We start from the raw sequence: 18629 nt of genomic DNA, 5'->3' as shown, positions 1-18629 counted from the left end.
AAATCGTTTTATTACCGGCTCGAATTCAGTCTGCTTACCTCCGTACGTTAGGCTCAGGTACAGTGCACACTGGCTAATGTGAAGTTAACATTTTTTTTAAATTTATGTAAAAGAAAAAAATTGGGTCTTATCTGTAAATATTATTATGATGAAAAAATATTAACTTAAATATTTTGTTATATTCAAATTAAAAAACTACTTTTAAAATAAAAATACATTTTATTTTTTTTTTTATAAGTAAAATTTAAAATTTATTGGTTCCTATCTATAAATATCATGATAAAGAAAATATAAAAATAAAAATAAATATATACTTTCCTCATGTAAAATGACTTCATTTTTCATTAGGAAAAGTAAGTAAAATTTAAAAACTTTTTAAATATTGAGTTATGGATCTTACTTTACAATACAATGACCTAAACGTCTTTTTATTATTTTTATTAACAATCTATCATATTATATATATAATATATATATATCATAGTATACGATTTTTTTCAATTTGAAATTAATTATTTTTTTTTAAGAATTTTGCGTAAAAGATAACCATTTTATAAATATTGAGTTAGGATCTTACCAAAAAATGCTATGATAAATAAAAAAAAACTCTAAACGTATTTTTATACAATAAAAAAAATAACTCCAACATTTTTTTATATTAAAAATAAACTAAATAATAAAAAAAGAACTATATATATTTTTTTTTTTTGTAATTTATAACTTTTAATTTCCGAATAGTGCTTCCGGGTAGCGTCACCTTTTGCCAGGTGTTCCCGTACCTCTGCCATCCCCCTATCGTAAATATAGCTCAATCGTCAAATATTTGCCCACTTCGAGGGAATTTATGAGTGTAATTTGTTAAACAATATTGCGAATTAGTTGTACCATCCGGGCCCCGTGAGATTACTATTCAGGGCAGGGGATGTTCGTGCGCGAGGGCGGCGGACGCATGGATGTGGGTGATTGGGCTGGTTTTGTTTACCTTATCGGGTAACACATGTAATTATTAAAAAGCGCGATTGTCGATTGAATCGATCGCATCGGCAGACGAACGAGTTTCGCTCTTGACTTTGCCAGTTGATTAATTTTTGTGTTTGATTTTTTTTTTTGACTTGGCTTACGCTTACCGCCGAAACAAGGTCGAGAATTTTGCGGCAGAGAGCCGGATTACCGCCTAATTAGCTGGCCAAACAAATGGCATCCACGGGCATTGGGCTTATGGCCAAGAAAGCGAGTTTAATTAGCCGAATCAATAAGAGAGCAGGCGCAGAGTTCAAACAGAGGCGGCACAAAGAGCTCCGAAAGGTGTTCCAGGGGGCAGTGGAGAGGCGGATCGGCTGTATCTGCGTAACCGCTGCACTACGATTAAATAAACATACACTGGAAAATATGACATAGCATTAAATAAACATACACTGGAAAATATGACATAGCATTAAAGAATTAAGGAATTGCGAAAATAGATTTTATTGGTTGTATTTTACCCTGAAAACAAAGTTGTTTTATAGAAAGAAAGGTGTTGTGAAGAATTGAAAGAAAATATTACATCTAAAATCTAAATTTACATTTTCTATACATTTAAAAGAATTATATAAATTTTTCACTTTCGATTTTTTAGGTGTATTAAAAAGAAAGTTTAAGTTTTTACTTTCCAGTTGTTTTAATTGATTTAAAAGTATTCTTCTTAGAAAAGTATTATTCTAACCATTTTTCGAATACAAAATCAAACCAAATTTTTTCAATGATCTCGAAATTTAAAAAAATTAAAACAAGCCAGTAAACTTTTAACTAAAGAACCTCTGTTGCAATTTTATATTTTCGTTCTTAATTTTAATAGTAAAAATTGGAAAAAAAAACTCAAATATAAGAAGTGGATTTAAAAAATCTGAAGGTGGTATTTTATTATATTTTTCTTCCTTAATTTCAACAGTAAAATTTGGAAAAAAAATGTAAATATAAAAAATGGATCTGAAAAATCTAATAAAGTGCTATTATATTATATTTTCGTTCCTTAAATTTAACAGTATATCTTAAATACAAAAAGTGATTTAAAAAATCTAAATTTTGTATTACTTAGTCTACTTTTTTTGGCAGGTGTGCGATTATCGCTGGGCGATGATAAGCGCTGATTAAAGGCAAACAGCGATGGCAATCGAATCCGTCCCCTCGCTCCCCCCGCCGCCCCGCTCGCCACCTGCCCCTGGCCAGCGCTCTCTTTCGCTCTACCGGCGATTCGGGGTTCCGCTTGGCGCTCAACCCTTTCCATTCGCCAGTGGAACGCGATCGGGTTTGGAACGCAGCCGCTGGAACTCAGAAGCGGTGGCACAAATGGCCCACTCCTCGCAATCGGGAGCCGCGCAGGCGCTGAACGGCCAGCATCCGGAGTTCGCCTACGCGGACGCGGACACGGACGAGGATGAGCGGGATGGCAGGCCGGAGCGGCGGCCGGAGCAGCGACATTTCCTGGGGGCCATGCCCAGGAAGCAGTCCCTCAGCGAGCGGCGCAATGTGGAGCTGCCCTTGTTGAAGGTGGTGGATGAGAAGGAGCCGCAGAAAGCGGAGGCGCCGGAGGAACTGGAGACCCCGGAGGAACCCACACCCTCGCCGGAGGCCTTTGCCCCGGGACTGCGCCGGAACTCCATATCCATGCCATCGGGCATCAATGCCCTGGATCTGGAGGCACTGCGTCTGCGACACCAGATGCAGCCGCAGGACGCCCTGCACGAGGAGACTGTAAGTTTTACCACCTTTTACACTTGTCATTAGTACTTGATTAAGATTAGATGGAGCATTAGTCATTGTTTTTTTCATTTTCACTCCAACACTATACTTTACAATTATTTTATTAGGGAATGGATATATTTAATGAAATTAAATCTTAAATACAATTTAAATCATTTTAAATGTCATAAGAATTTAATCAAGATTAGATGGAGCATTAGTCATTGTTTTTTTCACTTTCACTCTAACATTATACTTTACAATTGTTTTGTTAGGGAATAGATATATTTAATGAAATTAAATTTTATATTTCATTTAAAACATTTTCAGTGTTATAAGAATTTAATCAATATTAGATGGAGCATTAGTCATTGTTTTTTTCACTTTCACTCTAACATTATACCTTACAAGGCATTTTGTTAAGGAATGCACACTATTAATAAAATTAAGTGAACGTTTAGTTACTATTTAAATCTTTTTAAAAATGTTTACTCATTGGAAAATAGTTTTATAGATTATTAGGCTTAAAAAAGAAGTCGGTGTAAAGTATATAAATTCATCAACAGTTAAATTGTCAATCTAGTTGTCAGTCTTTTTTGGGGCTTTCTGAGTGGGTTTTAGGATTGTTTTCTTATAAATTCTCCATTTCCAACTATTTTTAGGAAAGTAAACATATTTAAATGTATTTTTTATAGTTTTTTTTTTGTATTTAGTTGAATACCATTTTTAAAGCCCTGTAAGTCAAGGGTACTTTCCGCATGGGACACCCAAATTAAGCGTTCTTCCCTTCATTTTGTATCTTTTTTTTGTATGTTTAAGTATATAATTGCAGCAAACCAGTTGAGCAGCTAAGCCCCACTCGGCATTAAAATACAATGCGTAATTAAGCGCGGCGTCATCGCCTCTAGTCTGTGATTCTCGCTGGCCTACAGAAAGTTCCCCAAAATCATATCCAGCCGTTAATTGAGCTTTAATTATATGAAGTTGGCAAACAATCCACATGTGACAAAAAGCCGAAATCCAGTCAATAGTCACATGATGGTCCCAGGCTACAAATGGGCACCATTATTTTAGCACTTTAGTTACTCAACACAATTGTTTACCTTTGCTTACAGTAAAATCATTAAGAAATATTTCCAAGAATTTCAGGCCCCCAAACCGCCATTAATAATTATAATATATCAATTTGAATAGCCTTTAATGTATGCATAGTGCTCCAAATACGAAGCCATAGCTTCCTATATTAGCATAAGCATTTATGCTAACAAGATATTAACATCAGAAGCAATTTAGTTTTCAACAAATTCAAACGAGTTGGTAGCAGAGCCATTTAAAACTTGTTTTCGGACTGCAAATAAGTATAAAACTCTTATGTTTATAAGCACCTAAGATTGTTGATCGATTGAAGTGATAGAACCATGATTGATTGCTGATATCTCACATTTTTCCGCACCCCAAACCATCTGGAATTTCTAAATTGAGTTATTAGCGCAACCAATATTTCCGGGGGAGACTATGTCTAGCGTTTTTTTTCTGGATGTGCTAGCACCAAAACTCATTACTGATGTCAGCAAGAAGCGGTGTATGACTTGCGCTAATTATAGAGATGCAAACAAGCCGTCGGACGGGCGGAGGGGCGTGGCCAGGCCAACGCGGCGTATGTGTGATGTATGGAGGCAATCAAATGTCACACGGGCCAAAAATCACACATACGCAGTGTGGGCTGCGCCCGGAGTGCCCGAAAGTATGCAATTGTTTTTCTCTTTGCCTTCAAGGCGCAAAGCGCCTAGAAAGTGATGAATAAATAAATATTTAAAGGGGGAAATAAATGGCAAGCCACGCAGATTTAATTAGCGGGTTATTCTGTCTTTTATTCCCACTTATTGTTAGTGAGAAAATTGAACAATGTGAATTGCAATCACTGTAGCTAGCTGGGGCACTGAAACAACCAATCAATTAAAAAAAAGTATAATAATAATATACAAATAAATAATGCAAAAAAATAAAAATAGGAATATTTATATTTATAAATATACAAAACCGCAGAACCTTTAAAAAGAATTGTTAATCATTTACATATTTATTTTTATAAAATATTACAAACCGTATTTTTTTTTATCAAAATATTCCACACTTGTTTTTTTTATAATTAATTTATTAGTAATTTTGCTTGTTTAATAATGTTTTGTATTTTTACAGAAAAATCAAAATAATATTTTTTGTTTCTAAAATCAACACAATCAAAATTAAATCGGGTTAAAAGAACATTTTCTAACAAAGTGCTGACATTTAAAATATTATTTTTATGCTGTTACTTTATTTGTTTGGGATTCATATATATATTCAGCACAAAATTAGAATTAATTTGCCAAATTTTGTTTATAAAATGATTTTAAAAAAATCAATACTTTTGCGTTGGTTATAACTAGTACCTAGGTTTTATTATCAGTGTATCGGTGTATTTATGACCACTCGTTGCGATTAAAGGCTAAATCGAGCGCTAGAAAGCCGAGTCTACAGCAGTACATACCCAATCTGGCTAGCACAATTAATTTACGACTGCCGGTTAACTCTATCAAAGCCGAAATCAAACTGCCTCTCACTCGCGGGCTTTTCGCCCGGCTTTCTGAGTCGATTCAACTCGGTGGCGATTGTTCTGAGTGTGGGTGTGAGTATTCCCACTCAACGCCCCACTGTGGCTGCGCTGCCGGCACCTGCGCCGACCGAGGCAGCGGCGGTAGCCGAGGCAGCGACGGCGACGGCGACGGCGAGAGCGGAGCGATTAAAACGCATAAATTGAGGCTTCAAAAACAATATTCAGGCAATAGCAATCCAGCAATTATCAACGGTTAGCAGTACGAACGCGGCATTAACAGCGCTCGGATCGGTGCCCCTTTTAATTTTTTAAAAATAAAATCAAACTTAAAAAAAATCAAATCATACTTAAAAAAAAATGAATAGTTCAGACAATTTGTAAGATAAATTTTTTAAATAAATTGTTAAAATAAAATCATATTTAAAAGAATATATTCACAACTCAAGAAAAACTTACCCATGGCAATCCAGATGGTGAAAAAAGAGATCAGTGATCTATAATTTCTTAGGATCTCAAGAAAGTGTTAAGCAATAACTAAATAAAATATAATTTATTAAAAAAATTGTGCTAACCAAAATACCCAAAAGTTAAATAATAAATACAACTTATTTTTTTTTACCTATGAAAATATATTTTATATCATATATTTCATAAGTGACATAGGAACTATCATATTTTTCTAAAGTGCTTTGGGGAAAACCTTTAAGTGCCAAAAATGAGCTCGCCCAACAGTCGGTTTATCCTGTCCAGTGTTCCCAGCGAGGATCAGCCGCCGGACAAGGATGCGGAAACCGGCGTAATACTCGATATCAGCGGGGATGTGGATAAGGACGAGGCAGGTACTAAGCGAGGCTGTCAGCTGAAAGATCAGCCCATTGGCTGCTGTTACCTGTCCGGGTTTTGCGGTTACACTGAGACACCTTGACGGGCTGCTCTGCGGTAACGCCTGCGTGCTAATTGTACTCACCTTGCCCAAGTGCAGGCAGGTGCCAAAAGCCCAGCACCCCGAGCAGAACGATCCCCCTTACGTATATATCTATATCCCACTGTTTGCATTATCTATACCATGGTGGATAGTGTAACTATGTGAATTCCTGCTTTCCAGATAGCCGACGATGCGGCCTCCAGCCTGGGCAGTCCGGGCTCTCCGGACGCCACGGCGCCGACCACTTCGGCGAATACGCCGGATAAGGCCGTCGGCGGTACGGCCATCAATTTCGCCAACGCCGGCAGCGCCAACGATGACAGCGATGACGAGTTCGGGAACGCGAGGAGACCAGTCCACCGGTGAGTGATTGCCCCCGATATGAATACCATAGTATTTAATCATTTTTATTCAGATTTCTATATCTTAAATATTTTTTAAGGGATTTTTTACTTCTTTAATTAATTTATTTTTAAGTTATTATACCTTATATTTGTTTAAGTTTTTCTTAAACTGGTTTCTTCAAGTTTTTTAATTTTGTTAACATCTTTTTTTAATGAATTAATTAATAGGTAACAGAATTGAACTAAAACCATGTATATATAACCATATCTAATTTTTAGTCTCAAAATTCCTAAAAAGTTCCTCTGGTAAACTTCAGTATCTCAATTATTATTACATTCAAAGATATACACTTTCAATATATAAATTTAATATTATGGGAACCTCAATACTTAAATATACAGTCTTTAAAAAATCCACCTACTTACACGTACATTTTTAACGAATTTATTCTTAAACCTTAAAAACCTTAGCATTTCTGCTTAAATATGGTATAATTACTATTATTAAATTTAGAGATATTTGCTTAATAACTTTTTTTAAATATATATTTTTTTAATTTTTAAATTATATGTATTTCAACAGTTAAATTTCTAGTTTATAAAAAAATACCTAACACCTAGTTTACATTTTAAACGAACTTATTTGAAATGTGCCTCGAAAACATTTCCACTGATTAATATTATAAGTAAGTGACTAAATGATTTTTTAATTACCAAACCAAATAGTTAGCACATGGGCCAAAGGCCTAAAGATTAGAATTGAAGAGTGAGTCAACCCTCCTAATGACATCGTTTTAAATGCTAATGATGATGATAAGATCCTTAAAGACTCGCCGACAGGATATCCAAATTCTTGGCCAGTCTTCCGTACAGAATCCAGCTACTTCATCTTAACCCACGCTGTCATTCGGCGCATTTGCCCTTTGATTCATCGGGCAATTAGATTAATTAATTGAACGCCGCTGCCTTTTGTCTCCGAACGACAGTAATTCAATTGAGGCGTCGACTGCGAGTGGAACGTGCCTTCGCCAGCATTCCCCCCGATATTAGCGCCCGACTTCCACCGCCCCCTTCCAAGTATCAGCATCGGTTGCACTCACTGCCCACTTCCATGCAAATGCAGTTGCAGTTGCAATTTTCATTCGATTTTTCCATTTGAGGCGATTGGCGCTGTGAATTCCTATGATTAGCTATTCAAAATAGGGAAAGTCTTTGCCATAACACAGTTATTATTATTGAGATACTGTAAAACACTCGAATTAGGGTCCAGTCAAGAGAAGAAAATAATATAAAATAAAATAAAATATTAAAATATAATATAATATAATATAATCAATTAATTCAATCAGTTAAATATGTTATGCAAATTTAAAGATGCTACTTCTCCTAAATGAAAATCCCCTTAATGAATTGACATAATCACATTACATATACCTAACACTAATTTAATCATCTGGTTTCAAGCCAATCTAAAGCACTTAAAACCAGCTGACTTTAATACTTATAATTCTTTTTTCAAGGGTTCTGTTATCAGAAATTGCATTCTAAGTTTTCGAGTGATTAAAAATCAGCATAGCAACTTTAAAGCATACGAACAAATGTACAAAAATATTAATAACTTAGTAAAGTTGTTTACATTTAAACATTTTCTCAAGTGGTATCTCGAAGCATCTTTTAATCTCAGTGTTATAGGTGCCTAAGGTTTAATTAAACAAATCAATGTCAGTACATAAATTACTTAACATTTCCGGCTTATTTTTAATAGTAAATGCTACCCTTGTCTGTAGTCTCCTATTACCCATTAGATCCCAAGAATCAAAGGGTATTAAAAAGTTTAAAAATCTTATTATTAAACTAATGGGTTTCCTCACATATTTGGTCAACAAACTAAGCAATACTTCTTATCATTTATATCAAAAATTAAGTCAAACAACATTTTTTCGAAATTTCTACAAATTTCTAAGTATTTCCTATCTTTGAAAAAAGGATATATCAGCTATACAGAAATCAACTCTTTTGATTTTTTTTCATATAAAGGTACATATATCAGTTTTAAAAGGTAGTGATAAACAGTGATACCTAAAAATACTAATAAAATACAAATACTAAAATACCAAAACGAAAATACTACTAATAAAATACTGCTACCAAAATACTACTCTTTGAAATATCTCCAAGTTCGTATGTAGCACTTTTTTTTAAGAATACATATTTCTTATTTCCCATGTCATTCAGTTTATAAGGTATTGATAAAAGGTAATACCTAAAAATACTACTAGAATACTAATACCAAACTACTATCTTTGAGGTATTTCCGAGATCCAAAGCCACAGAGCTTTCTTATAAAGTGGGTATATCAAAATAACTCTCGATTCTTGTGATAAAAAAGGTACAAATAGCATTTACCTCTAACGTTTTGAGAGATATCTCTTAACTCCCCTGACACTCAGATAACAAGGTAGTGATACAAAATGATACCAAAAAATACTACTAAAATACTACTTCTCGAGATATCTTAGTTCCTAAGTCACAGAGCTTTCCTACAGAGAGGGTATATCAGTAACACCGCGAAATACCAGTGGATCTCCGTGAGATCTCTCCAAAGACCCGTGTCATACGGCTTTCGCCGGCACACACACGCGATGGGGCAATTTAAGTGCTTAGGCACAGCGACGGCTCTCCAATCTGTGCGCGGATGATAAGTTAATTTGGAGGCGGGCGGCGGAAGCCCCGGCAAAGTACGCGACCCGGACTCTACAGATCTGGAGCTGTATCTCTTTCCGCGGCCCTGTGGCGACCCAAAACGAGTCTCGGCTCAGTTGATGATCGCGATTGGGCGTGATAACGTGTATCCGTGTATCTATATGGCAAACTGCATTCGAGTTATATTTACACACATATACCATATATACGTGCATCGGCTATAGGCCCCGGGGAGTGTTTACGACTTTGAGAGCAGCCAAGCCGCTTATCAACCGTAAATAAATCAGGCCAAGCAAGTATACGTACGTATAATTATATGGCACAATATCAGCTGCCCAGATTTTCGTGTTTCGTGTTTCGCCTTCTGCCACCTTTGGGTTCTGCGATTTGCGATTTGTTTACGCGACATTTGCATACCGACGGCGGAGAGCGAAGAGTGTGCGTTATGTAAACAGCAATGGCTCGGGGCCTTAACGACCGTCTTCCGCCCCCCGATAAGGGCGATAAGGCGTTGCAAGTTCAGGGTCCACGGCACCCGGTTGCATCTACTCGTGTGCACAAGCTACTTCCTCTTGTCTTGTGGGGAAAAGAGATTTGAACATTTTAGCAAGATAGAATATTTTACTATCCTGAAAAACCTTCTTCTTAATAATGGTATTTCCTAAGATATCATTTTTAAATAAAAAATATATATATTTACCAAAAAGTATCTTTGAGATACTCTTCTCTCATCCCTTTGCAATTCTTTATTTTGGCTTAAACCAAATATTTTCCCTATGTGCAATGCACATCAGCTGACTGGGGAATGTATATGACAGCTTTGTTTATCGGTGTCATAAATTTGTTAAGGTACTATCACTTGATGGACCTTATGAACATGTATCAAAGAGACAACAAGCCGAGGTACCCTTCGTTTTTATTGGTCGCAGAAAATATTTTTATGATCGTGTCCACAAAATAAACAATATTTTTCCTATTATAAAATCTAAAAGAGCTATAAGCAGGACCAAAAATATATAGGGTTAGTCTTACAATAGTCTGATCAAATTATGTGAGGCTACAAAAATTTATAAAAATAAATTAATAGCCTTAAATATTGTTTAGATTGTAGGAAAATATTTCTAATTTTTAAAAGTAATATTTGGCTTATTTTTGTTAATATTATTCTTAATATATGTAATTTTGTATTCCTCCAGCGATCGTTTTCGAAGCCGTAGACGTGCCTCGATTGCCCCTCTGCCCGCCCTGCGCTTGAACTCCAAGGAGATGTTGGCCAGCGACTTCGATAGCCACAGCTTGGCCTCCAACCAGGCCTCCATCACCAGTGTCAACTCCCTGGCCAGTTTGCTTCGCGAGAAGATGCAGGTGGGTCAGCCCTATCGCTCTACCAGAGTTCAAAGTTCATTGTCTTATAAATACTTCTATCTCCCCAGGCCTTCCCACAACTGATAAGAAAGAAGAAGCGGGAGACTAAGGACTACAAGATCAAGATATTCGTCATCATCATGTTTTTCATGATCATATTTCTGGTGAGCAGGTGTAATCTCTTTCGGCCATCTGCTCATCCAATCACTCAGTGCCTTCGGATCACCAGCATACTGAGTGATCCCAAACATGATGAAGTGCTTTTTATAGAAATTCTAGATTATTTGCCAAGGGAAATTCAAATCTATGTCGGTTGATATTTTAATATTTTTATGCTTGTCAAAGGAAACTGAATTTAAAAGATAAAAGTATTTCGTTTACATAGATAAGGTTTGCTAAGTGGGTTTTATGGGTTCTCAAAAATAAATGTGAATACTTAAGCTTTTACTTGAGCTCTTTATCATAATGATTTTTATTTTAAAAGAGCTTTAAGAGTGTCACATTTTGACAGGGTTTTTTTTAACAAACTTAAGATGGTCTTAAAAATATTACGAACTGATAGGTTATCTTTAAGGAAATTATTTTAAAATTCATTCATTGTTTATTTTTGAGATAGTAGTAATTGTGACTAGGGAATAAATGTAAATCAAAGGAATTTTTTAATTTCTTGTTAATTTTGGAAAGATATTATAAGGTATGAGTATTAGATAATAAAATTATTTTTTGATTGGTATTATTTGTCTATTGGTATTTTTGGTATTTTTTTGTAGATCCTGGGTAGTATATCACCAGAAGTTCATGATATAATATTGAATCTTTACTTTTCTCTAACTTATACTTAGTTCAAAACATAACTTATTAGTTTTCTGATACTGTGGTATCAAACATATAACATATAAACCTTTTTCTTGTCTTATGGTATTTCTGGTATTTATTTTGTAGTTCTTCAAATTAGTATTTTATTTTCATATTCATATTCCATAATCATATAATATCTAATATTCTTTTTTTATGTTATTAATGTTATGTTAATTTAAAAAAAATACCGCTATAATACCATTCCAGAAACCCATTTCTAATGTATAACCCTCTTTCCATAGATTGGCTACGCCTATGTGGCCTACCACCAGCAGATGCTGACGAAGAGCTACTTCCAGAAGCTCAAGTTCAACTCGCACGACCGCATCTTCCGCATCCTGAGCCACGAGGACAAGGAGGTGATATCGGGCCAGCTGGGCGTAACACTGGGCTTCGACACGGCTCCCTTCCACTGCCTGGAGGACCATCGCCGGAGCGATGGGAGCGTGTGCATCGAGTGGAACGGGGTGGCCCGCCTGCACCTGAACTTCGAGGACAAGGGCGTCTTCCGGTGCTACACCCTGCAGTGGCAGGCCTTGACCCCGGGCCTGCTGCCCACCGACTGCTACGAACTGAAGCGGGACAACGGCCTGTGGTTCGGCGGCGGGGTCACCAAGGGTCAGGAGTGGTCCCTGAGCTATGCCAACTTTGATTTCGCCCCCTACGCCTCCGGCGACAGCAAGATCCATCAGTTTGGCAACGGGGTGAAGAGGTACTTCATCAATTCGATTGGAGTGGCCATGCAGGTGAGCGAGAGGACGCCCCTGCAGCTGGGTGTCAACCGGACGGAGAACAGATTCTGCCTGCGGGCGGCCAACGATGAGTTCACCTTTGTGAACCGCCTGACCCCGCTGCCCCAGTTGGACTACCGCATCTGCACCACCGAGGACATGCGGAGTCTGCACATGCTGATGACCCAGCAGAGCCTGTGGGATGGCCTCAAGAAGCTGGACATGGAGGTGTTGAACTCCCTGCTGGAGGAGCCCGTGTGGCGCATCCCGCATGGCGAAACCCCCGACTCCCTGAACGAAACCGCCATTTGTGATTACTCGGAGAGTGCCATTGCCATGGGCCTGGGTCACATCGTGATCAATGAGTTCTGGCAGGAGAATATCGGCGACTTTACGGTGGACAAGGCCCGGTTTCCCACGCTCAAGGACACCATTCGAGTGCTGGATCGGAGGGGCTTCAAGGTGGTCCTCACCATACAGCCGTTCATCAGCACGGATAGCGCCAACTTCAAGGATGCAGTGAAGCGGAAACTGCTCATCTACGAGCGCCACTCGGAGCGGAGCATTCCCGCGCTGACGCGGTACAAGAGCAGCTCCAGCGCCGGAGTGCTGGACATCACCAACAATGCCTCGGTGCCCTGGCTGCTGGAGAAGCTGCAGCGCCTGAAGGAGGAGTATGGAGTGCAGAGCTTCTATCTGGACCTGGGCACCGGTTACAATCTGCCGCACTACTATCAGTGCCGCCAGACGCTGGACAATCCGGATACGTATGCCAGGCTGTTCACCGCCAGCTTGGAGGGCGCCGGCTTGATGGCCGTGTCCACGGCCAGTGTGGTGCCCAAGCCGCCCACCTTCCTCAGCACTCCGCCGGCGAACGCCACCTGGGAGGGATTGAGGGAGACGCTGGGCGCTGTGCTCAACTACGGCGTGATTGGCTATCCCTTTGTGCTGCCCGGCGTGATTGGAGGCGACTATCTGCTGCAGCGACCGCTCTCCAAGATGGTCTCCTTCTACTCGATGGCCCAGCCCCCGCTGCCCGATCCGGAACTCTTCATCCGCTGGCTGCAGCTGGCCACCTTCATGCCGGCCATGCAGTTCAGCCACCTGCCCTCGGAGTACCGCAGCGACCTGGTCACCCGGGTGGCCCAGGAGCTGAAGGAGGTGCGCACCAACGATGTGATCCCGCTGCTCAAGAAGTACTTGAAGTCCTCGATGGACGAGGGCCTGCCCCTGGTGCGACCGCTCTGGATGATGGACCCCCACGACCCCGCCTGCCTCATCGTCAGCGACGAGTTCTCCGTGGGCGAGGAGCTGATCGTGGCGCCCATTCTGCACGCCAAGCGGCAGGAGCGAGAGGGTGAGTCTACTGGTGATGTACAAAGAAATCTAAAGAGAGAGATCTAAGATCTTTATATAGCGGCTTAAAAAAGAGTTATCAAAATAGAAGAAGTAGTTGATTTTAAATTAGTTTTAGGTGTCTTCAAGTTGGAAGTTATGTTTTTTTGGACTTAAAAAGTTATACAACTCTTTCCTAAATTCAAAAATAACTTATAACTTTATAGAAACCTTTGCTCAAGCAGTGGATTTTAAATGTACGAAAGTTCGGTTACGATATCCAAATCAACTGTTAATTGTTCGAAATATTGAAAAAAAATCGTAACATGTTTTATTTTTGAAATTTTTTGAAAAAGGTTATAGAGAAATTGGCAACTACCTAAACTAGAAGTTTGATTCCTTATGCTTAACATTTTTTTGAATCCTTTTTTAATAGTGAAAGTTAGGGAATTGGTAGCTACACAAATTAGAGGTTCGTTTCCCAATGCTTTCTTTTTTTTTTAGATTTTTTTAATAGTGCAAGTAGGGAAATTGGTAACTACCCAAATTAGAGGTTCGATTCCCAATGCTTTCTTTTTTTTTTAGATTTTTTTAATAGTGCAAGTAGGGAAATTGGTAACTACCCAAATTAGAGGTTCGATTCCCTATGCTATTCCATTTTTTCTTTTTTTCAATAGTGAAAGTACAGAAATTGGTTATGTAGTTACCAATTTGGGTTCGATTCCCTATGCTTTAATTTCTTTTTTACATATTTTTAATACTGAAAGTATAGAAATTGGTAACTACAAAAATTAGAGGTTTAATTTCTTATGCTCACATTTTTTTAATAGTTTGAAAGTAGGGAAATTGGTAACTACACACATTAGAGATTCAATTCCCTATGCTTTAATTTTTTTAATTGCTGTCTTCGAAATTTAACTGCTTTTAAATTAATATTAAATTTGCGAATCCCAAAAAGTAGCTTTATTCAAGTTACATTATTTGTTATATACTGAAAGTGTCATCAAACGTGATATATTAAATATTTGTTTACCCACACCCAAATCCAAAGAAAGTCCTATTAAACTTGGTTAAGTCTTTATTAATTCGATACCTATTCTTTCAGTGTACCTGCCGCAGGGCGTGTGGAAGGACGGCATCGATGGGTCGCTGCGGAAGGGCAGTCGCTGGATGCACGGCTACCGGGTGCCCACGGACAAGATAGCCTACTTCCGCAAGATGCCGGACAACACTAGGTTCTAGGGGCGATCTCCCCATCCGCCTCATCCATTGACCAACATCCATTCGCTGCCCCGAACACCACCACCCATGTGATATGAACTACATAGACAGCCGGCGATTCCGCATACATCTATTCTGTATTGAGTAACCTACATACTACACGTACATATACTATATATCTATCGATAAGCCCGCGATCGTAATACATAAGATGCCTTATCGCTAGAGCTTAGGCACTATCCTTAGCCTATGTAATTTCCGATTTTTTTTTGTTTGTTCGTTTGTGCGTATGATTAGTTAAGTACATCTGGGATGATCGCTTACTCGCTAAATAAATATGTTCGATTATGAAGTACTGTTGAAGTACTGTTAATAAATATAGGGTTTTACTCTTTCTGTTCTACTTGGCTCTGCAATCGGGCAGCGAGGACTCGCAGGGTTCCATCTCCGGTGGCTTGGGCAGGAGACCGCACTCCGCATCGGCCACCACCACGTCGTGTTGGTCCAGGCAGACGACGGATCGCCGGCGGAGCGGAGGAGTGGCCGCCCCTCCTGGAGGACGACAGGTGAGGGGGCAGAACTGCCAGGGACCCGGCCACCAGTGGGCAGGACACGGCTGGTCGCCACATCCCCGCGACTGCCGCAGGGGCCTCTTGTTCTTGGCGTGCGTCCAACAGGGCAGGGTGTCGCCCAGAGCTTTGGCATTGGTTATTACTTATTAATTATTATGTTTGTTTGCTGGTAAAAACAGGGTGACTCACCCTTGCCGTTCTCCTGGCAGACGGGCTCCCGGTGCTGCACTCCGCCCCCGCAGCTGGCGGAGCACGTGGTCCAGTTGCCCAGGCGCCACAGGAACTGCCTTCCAGCACTTATATTAAGGGCGGGCAGCGTGAACTCGTAGAAAATGCCAGCGTTGCTCTCATTGCCGCGCACTATCGCCTGGAAAAGCCAATGGAAAAGCGGTAAGAATTCTAGAAAATTAAAAAAAAAAATAACAGAGGATCCCATACTTTTGCCTCTCTAAATATTGTAGCTTAGCTTTAATCAGAAGAACTGAATCAACTTAATATAACATATTATCTATTATCTTTAATGAGAATAAATAAATCTACTTATGTGCCTTACAAATATTGAAATCGCTAAACGAAAAATACCAAAAAATGTAAGTTAAAGTTAAAAAAAACATTTTTTGCTGAATTCAGTAGTCCAAAAAAAAAACTTTTGTTTGGTAATTAATGCTTAAGCCGCACCATTAATATTAAGACTATTTTTAATTTAAAAAAAAAGATATATATGGTTGATAAATTTGGTTGAACATCTAAGGCAATTGTTAAGCGACAAACATTTTTCGACATTTGTAAAAAAATATATACCTTAAGGAAATATTCAAAAATATTTAGTCAAATTTTCTAGCGTCAAAAATATAATTATAAATCTTTTAAAGACTCTCTCCTTTAAAATAAAACTTTGATAGATCATTTCTCTTTTACAAGTGGTTTAATAATACAGAAGCAATTCTTTTTTGTAAAGAATAATTTTAAATTAACAAATAATTTTTTGCCAGTAAAATTTCGTTGATAAAAAATATTTAGATCTTGTTTTTTTTTAGCATCTAGTTTTTTTGGTAATATTTTTTAAAATATATAGAAAATTACACATGTGTTTAGAAAAGACCTTTAAAGTTATATATTAATAATAATTTTTCTAAGTACTCTGAAAGATATATATATTTTTTGTTAGTTTTTCTCTGCTTAAAAATTAAAACAAATTCTGTTTTTTATTTTATTTTAGTTGAAGAGTTCTTGAAAGTCATATATAATGTTTCTGAAGGCCCACTTACGTATAGCGATATGGAATGCTGGATGGGCTGAGGTATTGTGATGGTCTCCTGCTCGTCGACGCGGTCGTAGAGGCTCTCGGCGCCGGCTATCTCGAACTCGCCGGGCATCGAGATGAGGCTGTCCCCGTTCAGGTAGAAGCGATCCCCGGCGGCCGCGGCGATGGCGAGGAAGTGCGCCGAGTTGGCCTGCTCCCGGATGAGGATGTGCCTGGCCCGCGCCGGAATGGTGACGATCTCCACGTAGGCGCCGTCCTTGGCGGCGAACGGGTCCGCGAAGGTCTCCCTCACCGGCTGGCACTGATCGCCAGCACCGCCGCAGACACCGCAGCGATCGTCCTGCACCTCCGAGTCGACGATCCAATCGCAACCAACTTTCTGAACAAAAGGCGGTTCGGGCTCAGGGCTCAATAAGATCGTACATGGGATTCGGGATACCCTACCTTGCAGATGCCGTCGATGCACATGTTGTTCGTGCCCAGCGTACAGGGCGTCCCGTCCAGCACCGTGGAGCCCCAGTTGGCGATTATCGTGTCGTCCACGTCGCTGCAGAAGAGCTTGCAGGGATTGTCTGGGGGATAGCCACAGTGGTGATATTAAAACATTATACAAAATTTGTCTAATAAGTTGTGAAAAAACTATTTAATGCTTGTATCCTAAATACTGCTTGTGTGGCGGCAGAGACTAAGCAGAGATTTTTACCATGCCAAAATAGCGACCGCTGTTTTAAGGCGATAATTTTATAATTATTTATGAACCTACCATAATTAATATAATATTTTATATAATCGGAAATGTCTGGGAGGGACTACTAAATAGTTTAGGATTTTAATTTAAAATTACAATAGTGTTTAAATAGGATTTTTTGCGTAAAGTTTAAATACTTTAAAAACATATCTATAAAAATAAGTTTGGCTTTTTTAAATCAGTGCATTATTGTACATTCTAATAATATAAGAAATTTCTTTTAATAAAAATATCGATATATCGATCTTTTTTATAAAACTTATATATTTACATATAGATTTGGTTTTTGTATAAGTAATACTTGTAAAGAAATGGGTGAATTAGAAAAAAAATTAGAAATGCTCTTCTTGGACTAAATCAATTGATTTTAAATAGATTTTCTATATCAAAAGTATCGAATCTATCGATATTTTTACTTAATAAATATCAATATAATTTTTTTTATAATCCATGTTACACTTAAAAAAAAAAATATTTTTTTTTATACATAATCTTTAGATCTTGAGGACTCACTCTTGTCGAAGAAGGGCAGCCACTTGTAGGTGGCTCCTTGGTAGCTCACGTTGTCGAACCTCGCACACTGCTGCGCCCGGAAGCTGGGCTCCTCGGCTGGACACGGCCGCTTCCGGCAGATCTTGTACCGCTTCCGCTCGCCGATGCAGAAGACCCCTCCATTCGCGGGCACCGGATTGTCGCACTCCCTCTGCTGGGTGGACACTCCGCCGCCGCAGCTGCGCGAGCACTCGCTCCACTCGCTCCATTCGCCCCAGCCGCCGTTGACCGCCGCCAGCTCCTCCCGGCGGACGCACTTGCCGTTCTGGCACCACTTGTTGCGCCCGCACAGCGTTCCCGGGGCGGTGGGCCGCATGTGGGTGACGCACTCGCCGTTGACCCGGCACCACAGCGTCGAGCAGAACTCGTTGGGGGTGGAGCAGGCGCCCACCTCGCTGTCGGTGGTCAGGTTGAACTGGAGCCGGCACTGGCCCCGGGCATTGTACCGCATCCCCGGCAGCTCGCCCGTGTAGTTGTACTCGTCCAGCGGCGTCGGCGGGTCGTCCAGGCACTCGCCCAGTCCTTGGCTGAAATTCGAAGAGTTACGGTCAAAAATTAAATTAAATTAATTTAATTTTTTTTTTAATTAAGATATTATATATTATAGTTGTCAGCAGTAGTCAGTATTTTTTGGGATTTCGATTTTGGCGAAAAATGCTCCTTTTTCGAGGATTGTTGATCACCAAATCAAGGA

At 39.2% G+C, this 18629-nt stretch overlaps 2 protein-coding genes across 5 annotated transcripts in view; one reads left to right on the top strand and one right to left on the bottom strand.

The window, feature by feature from the left end:
- Nucleotides 1-2253: 2253 nt before the first annotated feature.
- Nucleotides 2254-15176, top strand: LOC108025711 (myogenesis-regulating glycosidase). 2 transcript variants are annotated; one of them, XM_017096262.3, is made up of 6 exons: nucleotides 2254-2733; nucleotides 6423-6604; nucleotides 10486-10654; nucleotides 10723-10818; nucleotides 11755-13600; nucleotides 14684-15176. In XM_017096262.3, the coding sequence occupies exons 1-6, from the start codon at nucleotides 2329-2331 to the stop codon at nucleotides 14818-14820; spliced, it is 2835 nt and encodes a 944-aa protein (XP_016951751.1). In that variant the 5' UTR covers nucleotides 2254-2328; the 3' UTR covers nucleotides 14821-15176. The 2 variants fall into 2 exon arrangements, with proteins under 2 accessions (XP_016951751.1, XP_016951752.1); XM_017096263.3 differs by lacking the exon at nucleotides 2254-2733 and adding an exon at nucleotides 5958-6152.
- The window catches only part of LOC108025709 (A disintegrin and metalloproteinase with thrombospondin motifs 7), an 18088-nt gene continuing 14376 nt past the window's right edge, over nucleotides 14918-18629 (bottom strand). The window contains exons 8-12 of one of the 3 annotated variants that reach the window (XM_050885101.1): nucleotides 17897-18462; nucleotides 17080-17207; nucleotides 16640-17014; nucleotides 15561-15738; nucleotides 14918-15513 (exon numbers count right to left, since the gene is read on the bottom strand). In XM_050885101.1, coding sequence (XP_050741058.1) covers nucleotides 15200-15513; nucleotides 15561-15738; nucleotides 16640-17014; nucleotides 17080-17207; nucleotides 17897-18462 — 1561 coding nt within the window. In that variant the 3' untranslated portion in view covers nucleotides 14918-15199. Of the gene's footprint in view, nucleotides 15514-15560; nucleotides 15739-16639; nucleotides 17015-17079; nucleotides 17208-17896; nucleotides 18463-18629 lie in introns of those variants that run through there. The other 2 variants (XM_017096260.3, XM_017096261.3) reach the window with 2 other exon arrangements.

This window comes from Drosophila biarmipes, chromosome X (assembly GCF_025231255.1).
Source record: "Drosophila biarmipes strain raj3 chromosome X, RU_DBia_V1.1, whole genome shotgun sequence".
NCBI lineage: Eukaryota > Metazoa > Arthropoda > Insecta > Diptera > Drosophilidae > Drosophila > Drosophila biarmipes.
The sequence above is the reverse complement of the archived record's forward strand: the minus strand, read 5'-3'. Positions and strand labels throughout refer to the sequence as shown.

What these genes read in the sequence shown, in the direction of transcription:
- LOC108025711 (XM_017096262.3), top strand. Translation starts at nt 2,329, where the DNA reads ATGGCCCACTCCTCGCAATCGGGAGCCGCGCAGGCGCTGAACGGCCAG. An exon ending in ACGCCCTGCACGAGGAGACT is followed by an intron (nt 2,734 to 6,422) that starts GTAAGTTTTACC and finishes CCTGCTTTCCAG; the next exon opens with ATAGCCGACGATGCGGCCTC. An exon ending in GCGAGGAGACCAGTCCACCG is followed by an intron (nt 6,605 to 10,485) that starts GTGAGTGATTGC and finishes GTATTCCTCCAG; the next exon opens with CGATCGTTTTCGAAGCCGTA.